Source organism: Strongylocentrotus purpuratus, unplaced genomic scaffold (assembly GCF_000002235.5).
Source record: "Strongylocentrotus purpuratus isolate Spur 01 unplaced genomic scaffold, Spur_5.0 spur5_scaffold_12, whole genome shotgun sequence".
Classification (NCBI taxonomy): domain Eukaryota; kingdom Metazoa; phylum Echinodermata; class Echinoidea; order Camarodonta; family Strongylocentrotidae; genus Strongylocentrotus; species Strongylocentrotus purpuratus.
This window is the reverse complement of record NW_022145597.1, coordinates 2,359,717-2,386,890: the sequence shown is the minus strand read 5'-3', so window position 1 is coordinate 2,386,890 and position 27,174 is coordinate 2,359,717. Positions and strand designations below refer to the sequence as shown.

Below are 27,174 nucleotides of genomic sequence, written 5' to 3'. Positions count from 1 at the left end.
GGATTGGGTTTAATTTCAGTAATTTGCCAATGATAAACAGTATTAGAAGGAAGATAAGAGGGACACTATTATTGTATGCAGATGACAGCGTACTACTCTATTCAAATCCTGATCATAAATATCTTTATATCCCCCTCCTACTTTCCCCCTTTTCTTCCACTCGTGTATTCCAAGTGGAATGACTTATTTACACTCGTTTACACTCTATCCCCAACCTATAATGTACCCTCTACTTTCCCATCTCTTTCACATTTTCTTACATCGTTTCCTACTCCCAGCCTTTACCCACATGTTCAGAAAATCATAATCCCTTAATTTTTTTTTTTTTTTTTTTTTTTGCCAACCTATACATGAGTAATGCAGGCACGATTAGTAATTGCTACTATACAGTCAGGATTGATATATGAATGTAATGTATATTGATGTATTAATGTATAATTGTAAATATACATGATTGATATATAATTGTAATTATGCATGATTGATATATATTTGTACTTGTGATGCATTATTGTTTGTATTTTTTTTAATAATGTAGTGCGACCTGCCATGGTTTCGGAAAGGGAACATGGACCTGGTCTTGAATGTACACATGTATTCCTTTTATATGAAATAAAAGGCATGATTTAACAACTTGAGGAAAAGCTCAGTGAACAACTGTCTACGTGTGTCGATTTTATGACTGATTATAAGCTTTCTTTACACTTGGGAAAAACAGAAAGCATATATATATATTTTTTTTTTGGTCCCAGAAAAATCGCAACGTCTCAGCCAGCCGCTGAATAAGCGGGGGTGGGGGAAGGGGGGGGGAGGGGGAGCACATTTTTTTTTTTTTTGCTCCCGAAAATTTGGAAATCTGTTGGGGGGGGGGGGTGTTGTGAGCACTAATTATTATTTTTTTTTTGCCCGGGGGGGGGGCACAAGCCCCCTGTGCCCCCTAGATCCGCCCCTGCAATAATCAAGTAATCAAGAGAAAAGAATCTGTGATTGGCTAGCGAAATTTCGTTTTCATCTTTAATAGAATCAGTTGGCAAATTCTAGTCTGAAATTTGTGGACAGATATCAAAGTTGTATGGATTTAAATTTTAAAAGCAAGACGTATACTCTGTTTTGCTCTTATTCATTGTTTATCTGAGTATGCTAACCCTGCATGGTATAGTAACATCAACACGTCAGATCAAGAAGTTACTGGCTAGTAACTTCTTGGTCAGATCAAAAGAAGTTGAAGCAATGGCGTACCTGGGGTACTCCATCAGGGGGGGGGGGGGGGGGGCAAGCGACCGAAACAAACAAAAAAGGCGATGCTAATTTTCACTTCTGGCGAGCGAGCGAGCAAAAAAAAACTTTAAGTAACGTTTGGTATATAAACTGGTATTGTTGCAAGTTGGGGGTGGGAACATTCACTTGTTAGCGACGTTACTTTCATTTTTTTGCAAACGAGTGTAGCGAGCAAGAAAAAAATCACTTCTTTTTTAATAATTGCCACTTAAACTTGGTTCAATTGTCCCATGCAGGGCGCGGGAACAACCCCCTACATTTCTCTTTGTAATGATATTGTAGCAGGTTAGTGGTGGGCACATAATTCCACGTGCTAGCGAGCGTAGCGAGCGAAAAAAAAAAATCACTTCTCTTTTATAGGGAAAATATGGTACATAAAACTTGGGTTCATTGTTCCATGTCAGGGACGTGATTATTAAAAGCGGTGTTATTTCTATTTTGGCGAGCGAGCGTAGCGAGCGAGCAAAATTTTTGTAATGATAATTGGTTCATAAATTTCAGATTTTTTTGTTGCAGGGCAGGGCTTACACAATCATGTCTAAGGTGATGTGAATTCCGTTTTGGCGAGCACGAGCACACCAAAACTTCTTTGAATAACGTTTGGTACATAATTATTAACTGGTTGTTGCAGGTCGGCGCGGGCACGTTAGCGGTGTCAATTCCATTTTGGCGAGCGAGCATAGCGAGCAAGCAAAAAAAAAAAAAAATTCTCTTTTAATAGAAATTAATAAATAAACTTGTTTTTATTGGTGCAGGTCAGGATGGACGCAATCGCATTTAACGCGATTCAATTCCTTTTTGGCGAGAGGGCGAAAAAACTCTTCCATTTTTAATGATATTATTGCAGGTCAAGGGTGGGCACAATTGTTTCCAAAGCAATGTCTATTCATTTTATTCGCGAGCGAGTGTAGCGAGCGAGAAAAATGAATTAGTCTCTTTTAGTAACATTTGGTACATATATTGTGTGTCATTGTTGCCATGGTTGCAGGTCGGGGCCCCGTCGGGGCAGGCACAATTGTATTCTAGGCAATACTTATCCTTTTCTTTTTTCAGGGGGACGAGCAAGTGAAAACATTTAATGCAAAATAGGCTAGCAAGCAGTTCCCGCCAGCGAAGAGTTTCGAATTTGTTATATCACTTATATTTTCCTATTTTCATTTGTTTTAATTTTTGAGGGCCGTATGCGGAATATTTTTCTGGTGGGGGAGGGGGAAAGATGCGTTAAAAGTTTTCGAAGAATCTCAAAAGCAAAAGGAGTGAAGGGAGTTCGAGCGACCGAACTGGTCATGAGGGTACTTTTGCATTTTCAAAAATAGAATTGAAGGATTTGGTATAGGCCTACACTACATTTTCAGGAAAAAAAACTGTACGTTTTCAAAATATCTGTGGTCAACTGCCCCCCCCCCCCCTGGTGCGTACGGCCATGGTCCTTTTTTTTTTAAATTTCCCCATTTTTATTCCTTTCCTTTTCTTTTCCCTTTTTCTTCCTTTTCTCTTCTTCTTCCTTTTTTTCTTTCCTTTTTTCCCTTTTTTTCTCTTTCTTTCCTTTTTTCTTTCCTTTTCCTTTTTTCTTTTTCTTTCCTTTCCTTTCTTTTCTTTTCTTTCCCCTTTTTCTTTTTTCCCCTGGAGCCCGTCAGGGGGGGCACTCTGCCCCCCCTGCCCCCCCCCCCCCCCCCATAGGTACGCCAGTGAGTTGAAGATTATACAGAACAAAATGGTGAGATTCATCAACTGTTCTGGCCCAAGGACTCATGCTGGCTATTTACAGCGAACTTTCTAAGGCATGTGTTTTTTCTCAACAGCGCCATCTACAACAAATTCCGGGTTAGCTTCCGGGGCACCTGAGGAAAATTGCAAGTGGGCAAAGACTTGTTCGTGATCGTCATCAAAATCTTAGAATTTCAACTAATTGTCTTGACTTACGGTTGTCCAAGTAGGTCTAACGAATTTATATGAGTATGCAGAATATGATAAATAGCGTGAAAGGCATGGGCCTTGGGGTGGCTGAATTTTTGACACCTATTTTAAAGGTAGGTTGTGATTTTTATATTTTTGTTTTCGTTACTTCAATGGCTCTGCATGCATTAACTTTGTGTCATTGAATGATCATGTTGAATTAATTTTTATTTATGAAAATTGGAATAGGGTCTAGACTCTAGATCTAGTCTAGATCTAGAGGGGTCTATTATGAATTGGCGCTAGTGTAGCAAGGTATCCAAAATATAGCCTACTAAAACAGACCTCAAATTTTAGACCCCAAATTTCGTGTTTATCATTATCTCTAGGGTTAGGGTTAGGGTTAGGGTAATGATGACCACAAAATTTGGGGTCTGTTTTTAGTAGGCTATATTTTGGATACCTTGCTACACTAGCGCCTATGAATTTTCCAACATACCCACACAAATTCCAATGGCTTCCACTTCGGTCAAGTAGACTTCATTTCGTGACCGGCAGTGCAGTCGACAATGAATCAAGTGCATAGCCATGGCATGGGGATGGGGGGGGGGGGGGGGGGGGGGGGGGGGGGGTCGCCCCCCCCCCCCCCCCCTACAAAAAAAAAAGGGAGAGAAAGAGAAGAAAAAAAGTAAGAGGACGTTGATCTAGGAAGAAAAAGGGAAAAGGAGTTGAGAACGGTACAACAAATCGTCTTCTTTCTCTAATATTAATTAAACGTCAAAGCTTCCGCGGAGAGCGGGAAATTGAGTTCAAATTAAGGATTAAGAGTCGAGAACGGAAAAACGAATCGTCTTCTTTCTCTAATAATTTAATGAAACTTCAAAGTTTCCGCGCTTTGCGCAGGAGGTGCGGACTGAATTTAGACGAGGATAATGAGTCGAGAAAGGTACAACGAATCGTCTTCTTTCAAAGCTTCCAAAGCTTCGCGCGGGAAACTTCCCCCTCCCTGCACCCACCCCCCTAGGTAGCCCGCAACGCGCACTTTTTAAGTTAAGTCACTACTAGCCTTAAGGGCTCCCTATTCGAGGGAGCCTTAACCGGGTCCCATACCACTGCACGGAGAGGTAGGTAAACAACACCTCAAATGTGTCCAAAATCACACTTACCCGCACCCGCCCAATATTGGACAGTGGCCTTGATGAATTTTGTTGGACTATTAGTCCTAATTACCTCCTGAATTTAAAAATCGGAGGTAAAAATAACGAAATAAAAGTAAATTTCTTACCAGAATGATGGAGCTGGGGTAGAAGACACATGTAGCGTGAGAATGGCAGCTCTACATATCAATGGCGCTGACCTCTGACTTGTGTTAGCGCTGTTTCCGTTGAATGTGCTGTTTATGGATGAAATGCATGCAGTGCGACACTAGGATGTTCTGATGGTTGTGATGTGGGATGCTAAATGTTAGCGTGCTAGCGTGCGGTATGCCAGTTGAGATCGCCATATGCCATGACATGCTTACATTGTACATGTCATGGCGATCTCAACTGGCATTGGTAATAATCAAGCACTGCTAGGTCACCATTATGCTGGTATTTTTTTTAATTTCATTACAGAACATTGTGAATTTTACAAAGTCCGATTATTTCTTTGATAATTCTGTCGAAATATTTCTCCTTTTTAAGTTTTCTCTCTCTCTCTCTCCCTCTCCCTCTCCCTGTAATTTTCCTTTGTACTACATGTAGTGTTTTTCTTCGTATATTCCTTTCTAAATCTCTTTCTCTACCAGGGGCGGATCCAGGAATTTCCAGGGAGAGAGAGAGGGGGGGGGGGGGGGGGGGGGGGGTAAGAGGATATACATGTTTATGTATATATATTTTTTTGCTCCCCTAAAATGAAATCCTGGCTACGCGCTTGCAATGAATGAATGATTTCAAGTACATTTTACACCACACCTTCATCACACATAAGCTGTGTAGTAAGCTGAGCTTTTCATTCTCAACATTTCAAACACCACTGTACAAAACTCAACTGATTTCACTCAAAATCGGTACTTTAGTGACAATTGATGACACCTAAATAGCAGTAAAATACATTTTTTTCAACTTACTGATGTTAAAAAGAACAATTTAAAAATTCAAATTCTAAGTCTACTGTCAAACTTTGCTTACATCCGCATCGGCATGATTGTGTGCAGTCTATGCAATATTGTGTTGCGTGTATATTTGTGTATACCGTAGGTCTAATAAAACCTGCCTCTCAGTAAGTATGCAGTGCAAGAGGTCAATACGCATTTGCATTGACTCTCTATGTTTTGCTGGAGTGACCTTCATGACCTTTGCTTTGGCTTTAAAAATAAATCCCCTTCTCAATATTTTTTCTTTTTTTGCAACTCATTGCTGTCCCAGAAATCAAAGTAGGGCATTGAGGAGCAGAGGCATCGTCTAGGCCTACAGTGTTCGGTGCTGGTGTTGGTGTTGAGAGTGCAGAAAGGCTGCTGAACCAGCTCCAACACCGACGGTCAGTTTAGAAGGACGATACTGAGTGACGTCCTACTCTACACACGAAAAGTCTTGTGATAAAAGCATAATCCATTCAGATATTCCAATAAATTACATCATATCGAATATCAAATGTAAAGTCATATTAAAAAGTCAATAGATAAAATATCCTTTCACTTGATTTACAGAGCTGTTTTGACTGTACAATTGAATTTTACCTTGGCATGATTGTGAGATTCGTGCCAGATGTCCGCATAGTTACCTGCGGTATACTGCAACACCAACACCAAAACCAAACTTGAAATCATGAATTTCCCAATCCCTGGGGGCTGGTGTCGGTGAATGGGAAAATTACATGTAAATCGTCAACACCAACCGCGATACTCGGTTCAAGCAGACAACACCAGCCTTCAACACAGACTACCGGAAATGCATCATATTTTCCGAGGTCAACCTCAACACCAGCATGACTTCAAGTTCGGTGTTGTAGCTGGTGTTGGTGTTCTCACAACACCATCACCAGCTTTCAACACTGAACTACGAAAAATATGAAAAAAAAATCATAAACCAATTTATCGTACAGCGCCCGGGGCAAATGTAAACTAAGCATTAGTCAGGGATACATTTGGCAAATAGGGCAAATATTACATTTTTTGTTTTTGTTGCTAAGTGTGCACACAGACGAACCCAACCCTACATGTATGCGATCGATTCAAGCTCCCTAAGTTAGCTCTGTCTCATTTCTAGACGGGACAATTTAGCCTCTTTTTTTGGGGGGGGGGGGGGGGTCCCTTTCACTTTTACTTTGTTGTTCAGATACAATACACCAGTTTACGGTTACATCAGTGCGCATGCGCAGACATGAGCGCCATTTTAATTGGCTTTTAAAACAAAGCCAATAACCTAGAGGTCATGTATTTATGCGTAAATTAAGATTGCGCCCATGCAAATGATGACAATGACAATTAATTCTCATGTCACCCACATTGGGGTATTGGAGAAGTTTACAATCAGTTTGAATTTGTCAATTTAACACTGAAATATACAATACAAATAGAGTTTATCCATAAAAAATAACACTATCGACAGTAGTGAGAAAAATTATGATGATAATGATAATAACAATATTGATGATGATAATAATAATAATATTCAAAAACAAAACGATAATATTAATTAAAACAATAATTAATGATGATGATGATGTGAGCGCACAATGCAGCGCGTAGGCAGTGATGTCATCATAATTTGCATGGGTGCAATCTTAATTTACGTATAAATACATGACCTCTAGGTCATTGGCTTTGTTTACTCGCCAATTAAAATGGCGCCCCTAACCGTAAACTGGTGTATTCTTGAAAGAAGGAGATGAACCCAGAATAACTTACAAAAACATAACAAACATTTTTTCTTTCTCTCTCTCTCATTTTGGTGTTAGGAGTCAAAGTTCAAAGAGACGGGAGTCTTGACACCTGACGAGTTTGTTGCTGCTGGAGATCATCTAGTTCACAGCTGTCCGACATGGAGTTGGAGTGCAGGAGAGCCCAGCAAAAAGAAGTCTTATCTCCCAGATGAAAAACAGTTTCTTCTCACTAAGAATGGTAAGACCATGCCAAATTGGACATGACACCTTAAAGCCACACTGTCCTACTTGTAGCTACTTGCTCCTTCTATGTAGAAAACAATGTTTAAACGGTGACCATTGGTCCCCCATGATCCTCTTTTTCTTATGTTAATTGAGAGCTGAGTTGATGAGATAACCATCTGTCCAGTGACCTTGCAGGGTAGTCTAATCCCTCCTATAAACTAGTGCAGATAAGCTTTAAATTTGAAGGACATCATTTTAACACAGCTGTTGTTTTAAATTAAAGCATCAAGTCTACATGTATCTTTTTTCAGATTATAGCAATAAATCTGGTCCATTATCTCCATGCTTTTTTTAAACTACATTTGTTTGCTGACAATCAAAAGAGCTCTGGGAAGAAAAGGAAAAAAAATCAAAACATCAAAAAAAAATCCCACTTGCCTATGAAGAACAATGGGAGATATTAAAAAGCAAGCCTGAATTAAGTGCCTGGGCCCGTATTCAATTCAATACTTCAGTACAGCATTTAAGCTTTTTACTTAGTATTTGGCTTAGATAAAATACTTAGCCAATTTTGGTATTCAATTCACACTTTTGGCTAAGTATTTCATCCTAAACCTATGCCAACTCTATACCAGACTTCAGCCAATTATTTGGAGGCCTTGATTGGCAGGCATATGGTTTTCTTACGCAGTATTATAACCTGTGCACAATTATATCTCCTGGCATTTATTGCAAAGCATCAATTGCTCATTAATTTTGATTGACTGTGTGACATCACAATGCTTATCAGTAAGTATTTTACTTAGATTTTGTCTTACGAAAGTAGAAGTCCAAAATGCGATTTGAATATGAGATAAGTAAATTACTTAACTTAGCCTTTACTTAGTAAATTTCTTACTTATGCTATTCAGTATTGAATTGAATACCGGCCCTGGGTTGCAATTATATTCAAAATTGGTTACTTTGATATAACATTTTGCATGTGTGTTCATAGTTGAAAATCAAAGTGAATGAACTTTGGATGTATTAAAAACAGTTTCACTTTTGGTTCACTTTTGTAGTTTGGCTGGCTAATTAATGCCATGAACACAGCAGACCAGAATGTGAGTGATTCTCAAATCTCAATCAAGATCATTGAACAACTTTTATGACCTGTAAGGAAACTAGCCTTCAATAATGCTGCTTTGATTCCTGCAAAAATGAAAATAATAAACTGCTGACAGGATCACCAACCTATCAAAGCTTTTAGATAATTGAAACACATATTAAACAGTGTTCAGTTTATTCTTTCTCTTTCACTTTTAATTATCTTGATTGATAAATCTTCCATAAAAAGTGACAGTGCTAGTTTCTATTTTCATATGAAAAACCTCCTGTAGATCACTATGCTGAGCACATGCCAAAATGAATTACATTTAATTGTGATAAACATTTTTTTTGGAATATAATGTTGGCAAATAAGTGAAATAAGTTCAAATTATTGATGATTCATTATTAGGATTATTGAAAATGAAAGAGAAAGAATATATTCAGCATATTCAATATGTTTTTAGCTTCTATTGGTATGTACACTGTACATACCAGTACGAAGTTGGTTAGTTGAATTTTGATTGAAAGCATCATAAAAGGCTAGTTTCAGGCTTACATGTACATGTACACATGTATATGAGTATTATGATGGTGAACATGTTCATGTTAATGACAATGTGGAACAGATACATTGTTGCATGTCCCTCGTGAGTCCAGAGATATGTGGTGTTGCGTTTAACAATTTATCTCAAGTTTGATATTTGAGGAAGATTGTTTCACCTGAATGCTTTAATAGAAACCATGCATATGGTTTTAAGTAAACAACTAGGGGACTGAGGCTTTAAAGACTGTCAATACTACTGGGCCAGAAGGGATTAGACCACACAGTGATTTCACTGACAGGTGGCTATCTTATTAACTCAGCTCTCACCTTACATAATAAAAAGAGGATCATGGGGGGCCAACAGGCACCGATTGGGAAAGTTTTCTATATAGAGGGAGCAAGTAGCTACAAGAAGGATAGTGGGGCTTAAGTCCTCTCCAAAGGGACTTTGTAATGAGGATTGATGCCTTTTCAAAGAGCATGAGCGCATTGACTTGCTCAACCTCTGCGCCATCGTGCCTTAATCTAAAATTAAAATAAAACACCAATAGGGCAGCAAATTCTTACCGGTAATGTAGAAATTCCAATGTGAAATTGAACTAGTGCATGATAATTCACATTTCCAATTAATATTGACATTTGTAAAGTGGTGTATGCACTTGTGCTATGATTACTAGTTACTACAAGTAATTGACTTTTGTGTTCTTTTAGCCTTTTATCATCTCTCCGTGAAGATATGAATTCAACCACACATTTTTCTTTCCTCCTTTGCATAAGGTACTTTGGAGACTATATCTTATAGAAAGCATGTCAATGCAGAAATTGCCCATGTGTTATCAAAAGCTTGATTTAAAATGATTAGTACTTCATAAAGAATTGTTATTCATTTGTTACAGTTCCATGCTATAAGAGATGTAAGCAGATGGAATACCAGGACGAGAATGAAGCCATCATCGAAGAGAATGATGAAGATGGAGGATGGGTTGATACACATCATAATGCAGGTATTCGTCTCGTATAGTGATGATGATGATGGTGGTGGTGGTGGTGGTGGTGGTGGTGGTGGTGGTGGTGGTGGTGGTGGTGGTGGTGGTGGTGGTGGTGGTGATAGTGATGGTGGTGGTGGTGGTGGGTGGTGGTGGTGGTGGTGGTGGTGGTGGTGGTGGTGGTGGTGGTGGTGGTGGTGGTGGTGGTGATGGTGGTGGTGGTGGTGGTGGTGGTGGTGGTGGTGGTGGTGGTGGTGGTGATGATGGTGGTGGTGATGGTAACAATATTGAGGAATGATGATGAGAAACTGACTATAATATGAAGAGGCTACCAATACTATTGAATGATAAGATGTAGATGATATAATCATTTTACTCATTTGGAATCTTAAAGGGATCGTTTAACAATGTTAAATCTGAGATACACGGCCCTACGCTTCAAAATTTCTCAATAAAGTGAAAATCTTTGAGTGACCGGTTTTACCGAACTCGTTTTCCCCAATAGACTGTAGTGTTATGAAAATCGTTTGGCAAACGGTTTTCTAAATTTGTAATTCCAATCATAAATATCTTGATAATCAGACAGTCGATTGGCTTGTAAAAGTCATGGGGTTCCTGACTGCCCTAAAGGTTTATAATTATCATTGCAGAATGGGCTAAATCAAGGATTTTGTTTCAGAATCTGAGACAAAGTTACCCAACCCTTTAAGGCCTGAAGGAGTATATGGTGAGAATATGTATAAGATTATTTGGTACAGTCCTTTTAAGATTAGACATCTGCTTCTTCTTCTGCCTCAGATTTGACAGGTTCCCAAGGGATTGAGAAGTCCAGTGAGATGACGCTTGAACCTAAGACAGAGCCAAAGGTTGATGGAGATGATGATGATGATGACGAGGACGATGAGGAAGAAGCAGAAGATATGGAAGGTAATGAACAGAAGGGTGTACAACACATGCTCCTCAAATGAAATATGTAGCCAACACTATGAACATGACTGACAAAGAAAGCGGAAAAAATATACCGGTACAGTTCCTCAGGTAGACAAAGGAACATCCCTTCACTGCTATTATGCAGGGATGTTCCCTTGTCTACCTGAGGAACTGTATATTTTGTCCACTTTCTTTGTTTGTCATGTTCATAGTGCAAGTAGCATAAGACTTTTTCCCTCTAAGGCCTCTTTTCTGCACCCGATTGTTGATAGTATGCTGATTTAATTTTTTTCTTCAAGTTCCTGGTCTTTTGTTGGTAATTAGGTGTTTTTAAGGGTGGGTGCCATTAGGTGGAGAACAGTCACCACTTATGCATACCCTTTTGATTTAGAAAATATATCTAAATATATTTATTGGTAATACATGTAGTATATGTGTAAAGGGCTTACAGACTTCGTAAGTGCTACATGTATATAAAAGCAGAATATAATGCAGATACTTTATTACTATTGAAGTCATTTACATGTAAAAGAAAGAAAAACGAAGAAAAAAAGAACCCGGCTAAATTTACCTTGAAATCTTTAACTGAGCCTGAGTTTCACCACTGTCCTCAAATTGAATGAGCCGTTATTTGCAGTGTGCTGAGAATTGGCCCTTGGAGTCTGTTCATGTTTTTTCTTCTTTTCTTGATATGATTGGAATATATTAGTAAATCATGAGTTCAAACAGACCGAACGAAGTTGAATTGGGTTGTAGTAGTTATGTTTAAATGCTGTGAAAACCCAATAGTGATATGGAATGAATTTCACACCCTATGATATACTTAACTGTTTTTATTTCAGCTTTTGAGGAAAGTGGAATGCTAGAAGCTGAAGACAATGTGAGTTCTTTTTGTTTATCAACATAAATGTACCATTACATTACATTCTGTAAAGGACCCTGAATTTGTGTAGTATGGGTATGATAAGGGAACTCAATAAAGGAATGATCCAAATTTCTGCAGCAGAGATATATCATAATCAGATTAAATACATGTAATAAAGTCATCCATACGTACTTATGTACAAGGTGCAAAGAATATTTTGGAACTCCTTAGAAATCTCTTCTTTGCCTGCAGGGCGCGACAAACCCGCTTGCCCGACGTCCCGGGGCAACCAAATTGAGCCGTCGGGCAAGTAAATCAAATTATCACTTGCCCGATTCGGGCAAGTGATACTTTTACAGTAATTTCCTAGTGTCCAAGAACTCTACCATTCACCCGTCAACTTCTTACCCGTCGTCAAAATCCAGAAGCAAAAAAGCGATCGTTCCGATTTCGAAAAAACTTCACAGACAGCTAGCCAGCTCAGCTAGCTCAGCGCGCATGCAACAGTGACACTTCAAGCCATGAATGCCGCTCCGCCTCCACGCACGGCCGGCCGTGAGCTAGCTAGAGACAGCTAGCGCGATCGTACCAGCTGCGAGCTTATTCGCGCTCTCTCTCTCTAGCTCTGCAGGCCGCACCGACAGGCCTTTGCTATTCTCTGATTGCCGATTGGTTGAATCACGCCAAATATGACGTCATTATTCTAGGGAAATGAACACGTGCGAATCGGAATGGAATAAACAACAGGGATTTTCTAGTAAGTACAAAAAGTCAAATGTTTGATATTTATTCATAACCCGGCCCCCCCACTCAGTGTTATTTAGGGTACGCATATGCTCGTACCCTCTTTTTGAAAGCACCCCCTATCTGAGGACTGCCAACATTTCCGAACCCCCCTTTCGCGGGCTTTTCGCGGGCTTTTCCTGCCTTGGAGACCCCCCTAAATCAGGAAAAATGCTCTATGTACCCCCCTAAATTCGGAATAATTTCTTAGGAGTCCAAAGAGATGAGAGAAAAAAAAGGAAAACACCCCCTTTTTAAAGAAATCTCCGGGTGAAAAGTCAAATACACCCCTTTTTTTACAATTCTCGGGCCGGACTTTGTCGCCCGAAAAGTACCCCTTTACCGGACATTTTGGCAACACGCATGCGGTCATTCCGACCTCTGAGTGGGGGGGCCGGGATTCATAATGACTGTTAATGATTGTGAACATATTATTTAAAACTCGCTGCTCATATAAATCAGATGAATGTTTTTGTCTCGTTTTCAATTTATTACTGCGGTCTCAAGATCCGACCGAGCGAGTCATTTTGATAATAGTATCGAGACCCCCAGAATATAAGCCGTTGTTGTTTTGTTTTCATGGTTTTAGCGACGTTGTTTAGTCTAGTTTTCGCATACTTATCCGAGATTTATCGTAAAATATCTTCAATATTATTATTTAGTAAGAATTTACAAATTTTGGCATGATATTTATAGCAGTGAATGATGAAATAAAAATGTCCGTACTTTATTTAAAATAGTTGATTACCCATTATTTACATGACGTTTCTTGATGGAAGAGTTGACCCAAATTATTAACAGCTGAAAATTAGCCTACGTTTCCAAATGACAGCGGCTTGCACAGACACACATGTGATGTTGCACCATGGTACATGTGGCTACCATTAATGACATGTTTGTATCATATTTTTTACAACAGGGTCATTATGCTTTTTTACATGACTGAATATTAAAAACTTAAACCTGCTTGAACCATTCTACCTTGCCGAGATTCATGTGAATCTGATTATTTATGGAGAATCAATAAAATGCGTTTTTTAAACCTTCAACCATCCTTTGTTGACCATTTTCTTTGACATATTAGGTTATTATTCAGTACAGTTACACTGTACATGTATGTGCATTAATTTGCTATCTAAAACACTAACTTATCATTACGAGATAATAAATGCTTTAACCTCGAGTCCTTTTTCGCTTTAAAGTTTTGGGCAAGTGGAAATATTGTTTGGGCAAGTAAATTGAAAACCCACTTGCCCGACAGGGCAAGTGGTGAAAAAAATTCTTGTAGCACCCTGGCCTGTACCACTTCGAATGCAACTGAGCGGTGTATAGAGCAATACTGAAGAAGAAAATGTTATTAAAGGGAAATGGTCGTCAGTTTCCATGTGCAGAAGGTCATAATTTACTGACACCAGAATTGATGGAAGTACCATTAATGAGGGTAGAAGTCTTTCCCATCAAAACGTTTTCGAGTGACAGAAATGTAAGATAATGACTTAACTAGGTTAGACTTAACCATATGGGAGCCTGTTGGTTATAAAACTGAAGGCCAATCCTAGTTATTCACCACACCTGTTAGTGGGTAAACTCCCAAATGGTGTCAAATTCCCTATGAGAAGCCACTGCTATGCATCTTTAAAGTAGCTACTATAAACCAGAAATTTACCGCAAGTGATAATACTCTTATGAATTTTTAACAATGGCAGCTTTTACAGCACGTAACTTTTGCTACCTCCAAAAATTTAATGTAGTGACTCTATTATTTCATGGCATGACATTTTTACAAAATTCAGTCATCTTTTTGGATCCAGGATGGCATTAACTTTAATATTACACAACGCCCTTCTGGGCCCTGTGGCGTAAAAATGATCAGTAATGGTAACTTTGCCATCAGTGATGGTAACGTTGCCATTAGTGATAACTCCCATGGCAACAAAACTCAACAGCCAATCAAATCAAGTTTTCCATGGAAGTTACCATCAATGGGTGGTATTCTCATAAGGTAAGCCGGGACTAAGTCCAGACTAAACAAGAACTTTAATTCACACTTCTATGGAATGCTATGTTTCATCTTCCTCCTTCAATATTCATGACAAAGATAATCTACCAAAGACTTTGTTGAAATTCAGTTCATACTCATATTATCTCTTTCTTCCCATTTCATTGCAAAATTAATTTATTGGACACTTTTCATTGCAGGATTAAGATAATCTGTACAGGGTAAATGAGTTGACAACAGGCACTCCATGAAAGTATGGACTAAGTTTAGCCAATCGGAATACCACCCAATGCTATTATTTTTATGCAGCAGGGTCCTGGGGCCTGCTTCTCGAAACCGTCATAAGTCTAACTACTTGACTATCCCATTGAAACATGTGTTATAGAATTAACACACGTTTCAATGGGATAGTCAAGAAGTTAGACTTATGACGGTTTCGAGAAACAGGCCCCTGGCTCTGAACAGACAAATTGTTCATGTACATGTAGTTCTGATTCTGGTAAATTGTTCTGGTTTGATTGTATTGTGTTTGATTGTTGTATACAGGCAACGTTGGATACGAGTAACCTACCAGGTACAGGAGCGTCTGAGAGCGCAGGGGCTAGTGGAGAGAGCGGAATACTACAAACCAGAACGTATGATCTTAACATCACATATGACAAGTACTACCAGACACCTAGGCTATGGTTATTTGGCTATGATGAGGTAAGTTCACTTTTTGTCTCCAAGCACAGACTTTACCGCAATTCATAAAGTTTTGGGGAGAGCCTAGCTCATGTCAGTCTCTGACTGTGTCAGGAGCAGCTTAAAGAGAAGGTTGAGTTCTGGAAAGAGGTGAACAATAATTTGTGAGCGTTATCATTGTTATTATGCAAGTGTGGAAGAACATCAGATAAAACATGTTCCCTGAAAAGAATGGCTCTTCAAATACCTTCATATTCTAAATATGGCATGTAACATCGTAAAAATCTGTCTGCCACGTGTTCGTGTAGTCCCATATACATCTTTCTGTGTACAGTGCTTGTAACTTTACCTAGACTTGGTCAAATTTCTTATCATTTTGATGATTCCAGAACCTTGCAATACACAAGAAGACTTGTATGCTAGATGATCAACCTTTTCTGATCGATTCCACACCGTTTCTTTCACAATGCAATCGCATGACCAGAACTCAACTTCATCTTTAAGTATAGAGCCTATGGTGTGCAGTAGACCGTGCAGTCAGCCTAGTCTCACTACGTAGACACTGTAACGCACGTCGACTGACAAGTGTTTGTAAATACTGCAAGATAGTTCACATTATCTGTGTAGATTTCACAAATTAAAGGACTTTTAAATTTAAACCACTAAGAACCAAAAGGAAGTATCTCCCCAGAACTCCACCTTCTCTTTAAAGGTAAATACCAGTTTTGGAAACGCCCCCCTCTCAAAAATGAAATGGAAGCTCTTATTACCAATCATGTGAAAGAATATGTTTTGACTAATATGTGATGATACAAATTTTCCTGGGAAACCGCCTAATAATTGATATATTTGGTAAATTATTATATCTATTTGGACCTGATAGATATCGTGCATGTGTCGCGCACATGTTGCGTAGTCCCATATACATGTTTCTGTGTACAGTGCTTGTAACTTTACCAAGACTGGGAAAAATTTCTTATCATTTTGATGATTCCAGAACCTTGCAGTACACACCAATACTTATATGCTAGATGATCAACCTTTTCTGATTGATTCCACAACGTTTCTTTCACAATGCAATCGCATGACCATTACTGGTCTTTATCTTTAAGTGGAGTAAATTCTATTCTCTGTTGTGGTACCTTTACACTATGCTCTTTCTTTTTTTGATTTCTTTTAGCATCGAAAACCTTTGACTGTAGAACAGATGTATGAAGATATTAGCCAGGATCATGTGAAGAAAACTGTAACTGTAGAATCTCACCCCAACCTTCCACAGACCATGTGCTCTGTACATCCATGCAGGTATACAGGAGTTTGTCTTACTTTTCTGTACCGGTCAAGTTATGTGCAAATTGTGCAACATGAAAATATTGTTGGGACTCCTTCGTATATGGTTTATTGATAATTGGAAAGTGCCAAATTAATGCTATTGGTAATTATGACAATAATCCTTGCTAGATATCGTTACTGATATAATAATAATAATAATATTCGCTTTTATATAGCGCTTACTACATCTACGATGTCTCTAAATGCTTTACATATATAATTTTACCCCAGGCACTGTGAAGAAAAATATATATTCTTTGTTTAAATCTTAAACCAACCCTTCATTACTGGTAACTGTGCATCTATGATTACAGACATGCAGACGTCATGAAGAAGATCATTCACACTGTGCAAGATGGTGGAGGAGAGCTAGGAGTACATCTGTATCCTTTACTATTAAAAGCAAGAATCTTTATAAGTTTGTAATTCTCCTTCCCCAAACGTATGACCTGGGACCTGTTTCACAAAGGCTTTTTTCAATGACAAATGACAAAAATCAGTGACAAATCTGCTGATAACCAATCAGAAGCAAGCATTTCACTTGCTTTATAACAAAAACAATCATTTGCTACTGATGACAAGTTTTGTGAAATGGGACCCTGGTCAACTGCCTCCAAACACCCCAAAATACAACGACCTGTCTTAGTGCTCCAAACATTTCTGTATCGTATGACACATAATACGGTAAGTGAGTACAAGAGGGGGCCACTGATACCCCAGAATACTAATTCTCACCCCTCATGCCACATAGAGGTGTCGTGGTCTAGTGGATGCGATACCGGACTGTGGATCAAATGGTTCAAGGTTTGAGTACCACTGCGGCACTTATGTCCTTTGGTAAGACATTAGTATACAAATAATACACAGCAGTGAGGGCATCAGTAAGAATTACCTACACAAGATACCTTTGGAACAGTCTAACACGCCAGAGGCAGTAGCTGAGAGTGTTTGGACTGTTTTGAAGGTACCGAGTGTGGGTTATTTTACTAATGCCCGAACAAATGTTGTGTATTATTTTTTTTATAAGATTATGTTTAATTTGTTTTATAAAATTATGTTTTATAATATGATTTTACCAATGACCAGTCATTAGCATTTGATAATGACCGGTCATTAACCAAATTACGTGTTAGGCAAAATAAATGCCTTGTCACGTATACGCCTTCAACCGATTATTTGATTAGGATCCACGTCGTCATCTCATAATCTACATTTGCCCCTGTCTATCCAGGTGAGGTAAATGGTTGCTGGCGCTGTAATGGCAGCCATTCTAAAGCCAGGGTGATAATAATGGAGCACCAGGGGGGTGTTTCACAAAGATCCTAAGTTGAACTTACATGTATCTCTAAGTCGGACTTAACAATTATGGAAAGCCATTAGCATCCTTGAAAATATTATGTAAAAGTTAAATTAAGAGGCATAAAATGTTGATTCAAATCATTCATAATTTTCGATCATCAAGGAGATTTCATGTTTTTGATGTGGAATTCAGAAAAAGTCCAGAATACTTGAATTTTAGCTTTTGAACATATTTTAATTTAAGGCTACAAATGGCTCTCTATAAAATTTAAGCCCACCTTAGAGTTAAGTTCGACTTAGGATCTTTGTGAAACACCCCCCAGGAGTGACAATGTGCCAGACTCTACTATTATAATTATTATTATTATCATTACCACAACAACAGAAAATGTTGTGCATAAATGTATACAAGGGATCTTATATTCTATGAGGACCGTAACCATTCTAATAGAGGATAATTTTATTGAAATGAGTATAAAGGGGAATAATGTGTGTATTAAATCCTTTCAGTCCTTAGCCCCACGTCTCTGGAACAAACTCCCCTCTTTCTTAAGAAACAGTACTTTGTTAGATTTCTTAAAAAAACATCTGAAAACTTACCTGTACAACTCCTCTTAAATAGTCAAAAGTCTAGGAGAGCAGCGCCTTGTAACCTTCGGAAAAGGCGCTATATAAATCCAATTTTTATTATTATTATTATTATTATGGAAAATTTGCAATGAATTTTATTTCATAGGTTAAAGAAAAACGATTGATTCTTTGGCCACAGCAAGAGATGATTGTCTACATTCACAAGATATGATAAAAGATAGAATGAATTTCATCAAGAGAATAGCCAAGAACCAACTAGGAAAATAATATATTACACTAGACTACAGGAGTGTAAAAGAATTCTTGTACAGAACAATAAAGAATTGAAGTATCCTGGAGAAGGCGCCATGATAGACGGAACATGATCTTACAACTATTTTTTTTTTCTTAAACATCTAACATTTTTTAATCAATGAATGATTGATATTAATTTCAAGACGGAACGTAATCTTACAACTAATTTTTATATTTTTTTCAAACATCTCTTTGTTTTTCAAGTGATATTTTATTTGGTACTCAAAACTATATAATATGATATAATATAATACAGAGTTGTGACATGATTAATAAAAACAGTATTATAAAAGCATTCTATAACATCTTGTGAAATATAACACAGGAAATCAACATTAGATTTTTAAACATCTAACATTTTTTAAATCAATGAATGAGAGATATATTTTTTTTTTAAGTGAACAGTCAGTCATCTACGTCAGTTTATTTCCTGCTTCTGTTTCCTTGACTACGCACCTGTCCAGTTATCTGTTAATTTTCCTGAAGTTTGTTCAAGCCGTGATTCCAACGATAGAATACGACTACACCAGGCACTTCACCATGAATACGCATTCAACATGGTGAATGTCGTCAGTAACCATGGCGATGAGCAATAGGCAGCAGGTCCAAGCTTTCACGGCTTCTTGTCTCTATATAATCATGCAATATCTAAGTGTCATAGCGATGTGTACACAGAGCAATGGAAGCTAGCTCACAATTCATTGTCACTTAAAGGGATAGTTGAGTTCTGTTGCAGAGGGCACTACACAAAATAATTTTTTTGTGAGATAATAAAAAACTGAGTGTCAAATTTGAAAAAACATACAATTTAAATGTCAAAATCATCTTTGTTTGATCAAAATTGGTTCAGAGACAGCTGAAATATCCATAAATATAACGATTTCAAATATTTGTGTACCACCACAAATATTTGATGATTTGAAAAAGCTGTTGAAAAAACGAAATAGCGTCTTTTTACGTTGTATTACACCCAATGCCTACGTTGGCTTTTTCGTGTTGGTTATATTAAGCCCAACCAGCTGGCCCATGTCGTGTTATTATTAATTAATTAATTAATTAACTAATTAACGGTCACTGTATTTTTTTTTAAAGTGAAGCTAAATTGGTATGGTCGTATTGGCTAAATTTCACACATATTCGGGTCTAAACTTACCTTCATAGCAATTTTAGGTCCTCAAAGGGCACTAGAAATGTCACTGATAAGAATAAGAGCAATAACCATGCACTTTGAAGACAATTGCGGTCTGAAAACAGAACTCAACTATCCCTTTAAAAATTAAAAATAAGAGGTGTTTCAGAATGTATCATTCCATTATGAGTTTTTTCAACCATGCAATTTTTGTTTTCTCTCTACGAGTGCTCAAGTAGGTATAACTGGTGAATCATCTGTAGTCTGTTTTTTTTTTTTTTTATTATTACTTCTCCCATGCCTTGATCTATAAATGTTTAGTTAATACAAGAGGTTCAGACAATTTTGTGGAATGTTAAGGACGGCCATTTTCATAGCAAGAAACCTACATGAATTGCAAAAACTTAATGTTGTTTCAATTGTGATTCAATTATTCATTTTGTGGCAGAAAACTTTTAACTAATCTGAACCACTCCTGACAAAATTTCATGCATGCATATAAGCTTGTGGTTTGACAGTATGTGGCTTAGTGGTTCTGTCCTCGGGTGGCTTCTAGGTTCAAAACCCTGTCTGGTGCTATGCCAAGGGTGACTTTTCCCAGCTTTTACATCCTTATACTGTACCCTCCGCTGTGGGTTTTCTTATCACGTGCTGGTACTTGAGGTGCAACCATATACACACATGCATGGAAGTGCTTGCCAAATAGGAATAGGCTCTGCCCCATGTAGTGTTATCCACGTAGTGTTATCTGTCTACAAAAGCATGCAATATTGCAGTAACATGGGTCGATATCACTTGCAGTCATATAACATCGCTCATGTCATAGTACATGTACATACACCTAGAGGTCACATTATTAGTGGTAATTGGATCAACTTGCGCTGAAGAATAAGTGATGTGCTGAAAATGGACGTTTCCATGCCTCATTTTGCCTGTTCTTGTGATCTTCATATCATAGGAGTTCATTTAAAGGTTCTTTAATATCGAAATGAATTTTGATCATCTGGCTGTAAATAGAAGATCTAATTACTTATTATTATCTCCTTGAAAGGATCCATAACATGTACAATTATAATTCATTTGTATCAAGAATGTTGTGTGAAATCTGTTTCTAATCATTTCTGGTGCTTACATTTCAGAGTTCATAATTTAAAGTTCCGGTAGACCTTCCTAAAGTCCCTCATTCGTGTCGTATTATGACAAATTTTTACCATGATTCCATCCAATTATCTGGACAAAAAAAGAGGGAGGTGGTATAATCATTCTTCATTTTTAGGATCATCAAATTATTCTCACGGCATTAACAAATGGCTGCTACCAGGGGAAAAAATACTTAAAAGGGGGCTACTTTTCAAGCTTGGTTGCATGAAAATAATACTCTTTAATTTGCTTTGCATTGAACTCTATGCCAATTTTGGGGGCTCTTTTCGGCATTTCGGGGGCTAATTCGCCCCAAGCCCCCGTGTATTTTTTTCACTGGCTGCTACCACTGATGTGGATTCATGACTGTTTGCTAGAGAATACTGTGATATATGACTGTATTCTACTGAGCTGGGCTTCAGTTTATAGAGAAGTAACTTTATGTTTCTATTTTCTTTCAAACATTGGCTTCCATGTGTATTATATATTGCACTAAGCATGTTAAATGATATTGTGTATACATGTATGTATATAATAAGAAAAAAATTATGCAATTATCTTATATTTGATTTTTATGTAATAATTTACTACATAAATCGTATTTTTGTTATATTGAAAGTATTTTTAACAATGTAGTTAGATATTGACAAAGGTCCAGATTCTACTAACTCAGGTTAACTTGATCCTGGGTCTTAAATCATGATCAACGAAGGACCTTGGACCAACTTCCATTGTTAAACAATGGACCTACTAAGACAAAAGCCTAAATTCATTGTCAGGTTTAGATTACTGGTATAGTAGAAACTGGGCCAGTGTCTTTAGAATTACTCATTGTTGCTGTCATTGTTTATTATTGTGTAGAACTTGTCCAGTTGATAACTGATGAAGTGAGAATTAATGTGAAAGTGTAACCCATGAATCCGAGCAATAGTCTGTTAGGGTAGCATTCACCAAGCTATAGAACATCAAGGGTGGGTAAGTGCGCCTATTCTCAGATGAGACACCGACCATGCAGTCTACTCAATATAATTAGTGTTAAATCCTAGATCTCTTTCCTTAATCTATTTTATATGAGATTCATATAGGTATGGGGTCGGTTATTAGAATAAGAGCAATGTCGAGTAGAGATTTACATTGATCAGGTCTTGTATTTAAAAATACATTACTTTGGGCTGATACACTTTTCAAGAAATTAAACACCAACAACATCATCAAGTTGGGTTGAAAGTATCTTTAATTAGACTCTAAAGTTCAATGCTCTGTTTCATACATGTACCTGATGAATAATGCTGACCCTTTCAGTGCAGTAGCTGGTTTTTGCATCTGATATTTTTGGACAAAAGGACTTTTCTCCTTGAGATTTGTAGCCACACAGGGAAAGAGAAGTGTGATGACCCGAAATGAAAGAAAAAGATGTTACCTGCAGACTGCAGTGTACATTTCTGCTTGTGAGGAATGCTAAACACTTTGCTTTAGTTTGAGTCAAAGTAGTATCATTTATACAAAGTATTCATAACTGAGTACGTGCAAGAGCACTCCTGAGCAGGCTTCTGAATTTGTTAGTTCACTGATGATGGTTAATGCCTCCATTTGGAGGATGTCTAGCTGAGGTTAGTTAACTATATTAGCCATGAATCAAAAGTCTACTATAGTATGTGCATTGTTTGGAGTGTATTATGCATGTACATTGTCTGTGTGACAAGAGTTGACTGTGGCACTCCCCTGGTTGTTCCATTGGTCTGACAAAGCTGACAAAGAGTTGAAATGGTTGATAGTCCTTCACATAAGATATGAGCATGATGGTCAGAAACCGTCCATATTGTGGATAGTTCTGTAACTTGTGGGACTCTACTGTCAAAGTTTCCAAGACTTTACAACTCTGATTTACATGTGAATAATGATTTTTTAAATGTGCATTTGTCTGTTATCATTGTTTTGTACCTATTTGAAGTAAAAAAGCTAGACCACAAGAACTTGATGTATCCATTTAAGCAGTATGCATATTTTTATTTTTTTAAGCTGGACTTTAATGTCACACTCAAACGTATATAGCTCGAGAGTGGGGTGTGTCAATTGTTCTTTTTCACAGATTATTTTTGACTGAAATATAATATGTAAAGTGGAGAACATTTCGTTATCACATTCCTTTATGACTACAATTTCAATCTCTAATACAATGAGTAGATTCACAATTCACAGCTCCATCTTGCGACACCAGTGTTTAGTCGACTCTATTGCATCTTATACTGTGTTGCCACTTTGATAACAAATTTTTAGCTAAAGCTGAATATATTCTTCATCTAATCGAATTTCCTTTATGGTCCTTTGGAGTTAATGGAGTTAATGTCAAGTGACTTTGCTTGTACATTGAATCATGTGTATATTGCTTTAAAAAAATAGTATCTTGCCACGGTAAACTGCCAGAAGAAAATGATCGTTACATGTAGATAATTAACTCTTACATTTGAGAGCAAAACTTACCAACTCAAAGATGTTTAAATGTGGAGGCAGTATGAAATTTCTTAGCATTGTAAGTAGTGTACATTATGTGCTGAATTTGACTCTTAATTTAACTCTGAATTTAACCAGTATGTTAACTCAGTGAAGAAGTATGTACATCATTGCCGTACTCACTCTCAACAGGTTGTATTGTGAAGACAATCAATGTAAACGATAAAAAACAAACATTGGATTTATATTTAACTGGGATGGTACTGTAATAAGCAAACTGACATATACATAGACTAGTTGTAGATGTAGCATACTGTGACCTCTATATTCTTGTAATGCATATCTATAGTGACCATCCCCTAAGTGATTGTGCTTTCAATATGTTATCACTTCGGTGGCTGAAGGCCTTTATTCAGTCCGATGAAGATGTGCCCTTATGTTTCTCAAGTGACTATAGCATCCCAAAGGCCGTTCTTCTCAAATTGCAAGATATATGCTATGCGTTTGGAACCAGAAGGGTGTTAACTCATATACATTAACAAAGAGTTAATGTCCTTCTAGCTGCCAGCAGACTGTATGTGATATTATGTGTTTAGCAGCGGACATGTATGCATGCATGATTGTCCTGTCTCAATGATATGAAATAAAGTCTATATGTATACTCTTGGCAGCTTAAATTTGTTCTAGTTCATGATTTTCCTTTCGTTTGTTTTCCTGGAGACATTTTGTGATTGTATGTCAGAGGTGCTACTGTTTTCTTAATTTTTGATTTACACAAAAATCTATTACAGAAATTGTTGGCCTGGCATAGATCTCCAAATGGAGTTTGTGTGTGTGTGTGTGTGTGTGTGTTGGGGTGGGGGTGGCGTGTTTAACTAATAGTTATGGCATTAATAAGCTTCAAAAGACACACAGTTAATTTCACATTGATTAAGGAATGGCGCTGGAGAGGCCAAAGCAAGGATGATAATGATGATGAAGATGATGTTGATGAGGATGGTGATGGTGATGGCGATGATTAGGAGGATGATGGTGATAGTGATGGTGATGATGAGGAAGAGCTTGGTTTGGACGGGGGTGTGCCGCTTGAAACCCTACCCATTTTTAAGGATCATTTAGGGGATCTTTTCTCGAAGTAAAGCCCAATTTTCACAATTTCTGGATTTTTTTTCGTGAATTAGAGAGGCACATCCTCTCTGAGTATACCCCCCCCCCCCCCCTCCCGGAGGAAGAGGAGGAGGATTGTGGAGATAACGATGATGATGATGCTTGTGATGGTGATGATGACGAAGATGATAATGGCATGCAGGGACAATGGTGATGAGTGACGACAATAATAACCACGTGATCGCACATATTGACCAATGGCGTCCAAGGTATCGCCGCCGCGACGAGCAAGCTGCGATCGAAATACCTTTTACTGATCGTCAGCGTCTCTCTGGTTGGTTGCTTCAAGCAGTGACCGATTTTTGCATGCCAGATATTAAGTGACAACCGGTACACCTCATATTTCAGACAATTGGCGGGAAAAATCAATCTCAAGCCTGCAGAAAGCAGACGACATCCTGGATCCCTCCGTGTTGATTCTATGTAGAAAGCTGTGAAGAATGTGACGATTTGATCAGCCGATTTGAGCGTCCGTCCGAACATGACGAAACGTGAAGAGCTCAAGTCTACGATATCGAATATGTGCAGACTGATGCCTCAGATGGTGTAATTTTATTTCGAATATGTGCAGACTAATGCCCTAGATAGTGTCTAACATCCATTGTCCCCGCCCGCCTGGCCATCCATTTAGAGACTAATTCCCATCACATTTGTTACCTGATCAGTGCAATCACCATCCTCCTATTCCTCCTCTTTCTCCTCCTCACCATCACCACCATCATCACCATCATCAGCAGCATTATGATCATCATCACCATCATCGATCATCACCATCACCACCATCATCACCACCATCATCACCATCACCATCATCACAATCACTATCATCAGCATCACCATCACCATCACCATCATCATCATCATCATCACCATCATCACCATCATCATCACCATCATGATCATCAGCATAATCACAATCACCATCATCATCATCATCATCATCATCATCATCATCACAATTACAATCACAATCATCATCATCATCATCATCACCATCACCATCACCATCATCATCATCATCATCACAATTACAATCACAATCATCATCATCATCATCATCACCATCACCATCACCATCATCATCATCATCATAATCATCACAATTACAATCACAATCATCATCATCATCATCATCACCTTTTTAATCCTCCTCCTCCTCCTCCTCAACATCATCCCTTTTAACCACACCCTTTATTTTGTATTATATTCAATTTCAATACATACCTGATCATTGCTGTCTGCTATTGATGAAAGAAGAAGCAGAAACAGAATCAACGTAAAATCGGATTAAATTACTATGTACTGTGTAAAGGGTAACACAGCAAACCCACTGAAAAGAAGGAGGAGGGCTATAATATTCCTCAAGTAAAGTTAGGAGGAAATTGCTTCTAGACCTGATTTAGCTGCAATTATTATCCAGTGACTGACAGAGAAGGAGGTATCGACTACCGATAAACCAGGGATATTATTGCACCGTATAGGATCAAAGGAAAAATGATTAATAATTTGTTTTTAAAGGGTCAACTTGGATTTGTTGTTGTTGATTACTTTTATCATGTTATCAATAAGATTCCAGGTGCAGCTGATAACAACGATAGGAGAAAAATGGAAGGGTATTGCTTCTCGTACTGGTCGAAAGCTGAATTTGGTCATTTCCATCCTCAACTGGTACCAGATGATTTCCTAAACGACCTCGAATGTCGACCTCGCGATTTTCTCGTGCTTTCATCATCGGAGTCGAGAAAGGCGGTACGAACACGCTCCTCCAGTTTCTTCACCTCCATCCATCGATCGTTCGATCACCATGGGATACGACCTATGACTTGCATGATCGAGGGCCCTGGCATTATCGAAATCGACGTCGAAAAAGATGTTTCAGTGCTTTGAGAGTATGGTGTATCTTATCAATAGGTATATTAACTATCTGGGTTTTCTCGTCGCGCAACGATGTGTGCTCATTAAAATAGTCAAAGATGTTTCCAAATATGAGATAAATAATTGTTGTCTGTAATTTTAATCTCATCCAGACGTACATAATTTTCAGCGCAAGCCTGTCAAACCCAAAAGCATACTCACATACTCACATTAATATCAGGTATTTGCTCTCCCCATACTTGATCAGATAAAATTGTATCTATTATATTATATATATCCCTCTCTCTCTCTCTCTCTCTCTCTCTCTTCTCTCTCTCTCTCTCTCTCTCTCTCTCTCTCTCTCTCTCTCTCTCTCTCTCTCTCTCTCTCTATCATTTACTCTCTCTTTTCACTCTGTCTCTCGTCTCTTTCTCTCCCATCTTCTCTTTCCCCCTTGTATACATCAATTTCCTGTTCATGCACACGTTCTCCTCCCTCTTAACCTCTCGTTTTCCCTCTGTCTATACCCTCAACTATCTCTCTCTCTCTCTGTCTCTCTGTCTCTATGTCTCTCCCCAATTTCCTATTTGTCTTTTCTATCTTCCTCTCTTCTGCGTTCCTTTCGTTTTCATCTGAAGAACTTCGCAGATCGATTGACCTTTCCTTTTGTTCTGCTAAAAGCGATAGAATCGTGCAGCGGCATCCATTTATTTTATTTCGTCGATGACCATTTACCAACAGGCTTCATTAACCGTGTAAGAACTCTCTTTCTCT

The 27,174-nt window shown here is 38.1% G+C and overlaps 1 protein-coding gene across 1 annotated transcript; it reads left to right on the top strand.

Moving 5' to 3' along the window:
- The first annotated feature begins 3,091 nt into the window (after window positions 1-3,091).
- Window positions 3,092-19,457, top strand: LOC582084 (ubiquitin-like-conjugating enzyme ATG3). Its single transcript, XM_030981588.1, has 9 exons — window positions 3,092-3,308; window positions 7,114-7,276; window positions 9,793-9,900; window positions 10,681-10,809; window positions 11,655-11,692; window positions 15,006-15,164; window positions 16,324-16,448; window positions 16,790-16,858; window positions 19,124-19,457. The coding sequence occupies exons 1-9, from the start codon at window positions 3,231-3,233 to the stop codon at window positions 19,221-19,223; spliced, it is 969 nt and encodes a 322-aa protein (XP_030837448.1). The 5' UTR covers window positions 3,092-3,230; the 3' UTR covers window positions 19,224-19,457.
- Window positions 19,458-27,174: the final 7,717 nt, after the last annotated feature.

Bases quoted from the DNA above. Each gene is read 5' to 3' on its own strand.
- LOC582084 (XM_030981588.1), top strand. From the start codon at position 3,231: ATGAGTATGCAGAATATGATAAATAGCGTGAAAGGCATGGGCCTTGGG. The intron at 3,309-7,113 runs GTAGGTTGTGAT...TTTTGGTGTTAG, and splicing joins TTTTGACACCTATTTTAAAG to GAGTCAAAGTTCAAAGAGAC. The intron at 15,165-16,323 runs GTAAGTTCACTT...GATTTCTTTTAG, and splicing joins GGTTATTTGGCTATGATGAG to CATCGAAAACCTTTGACTGT.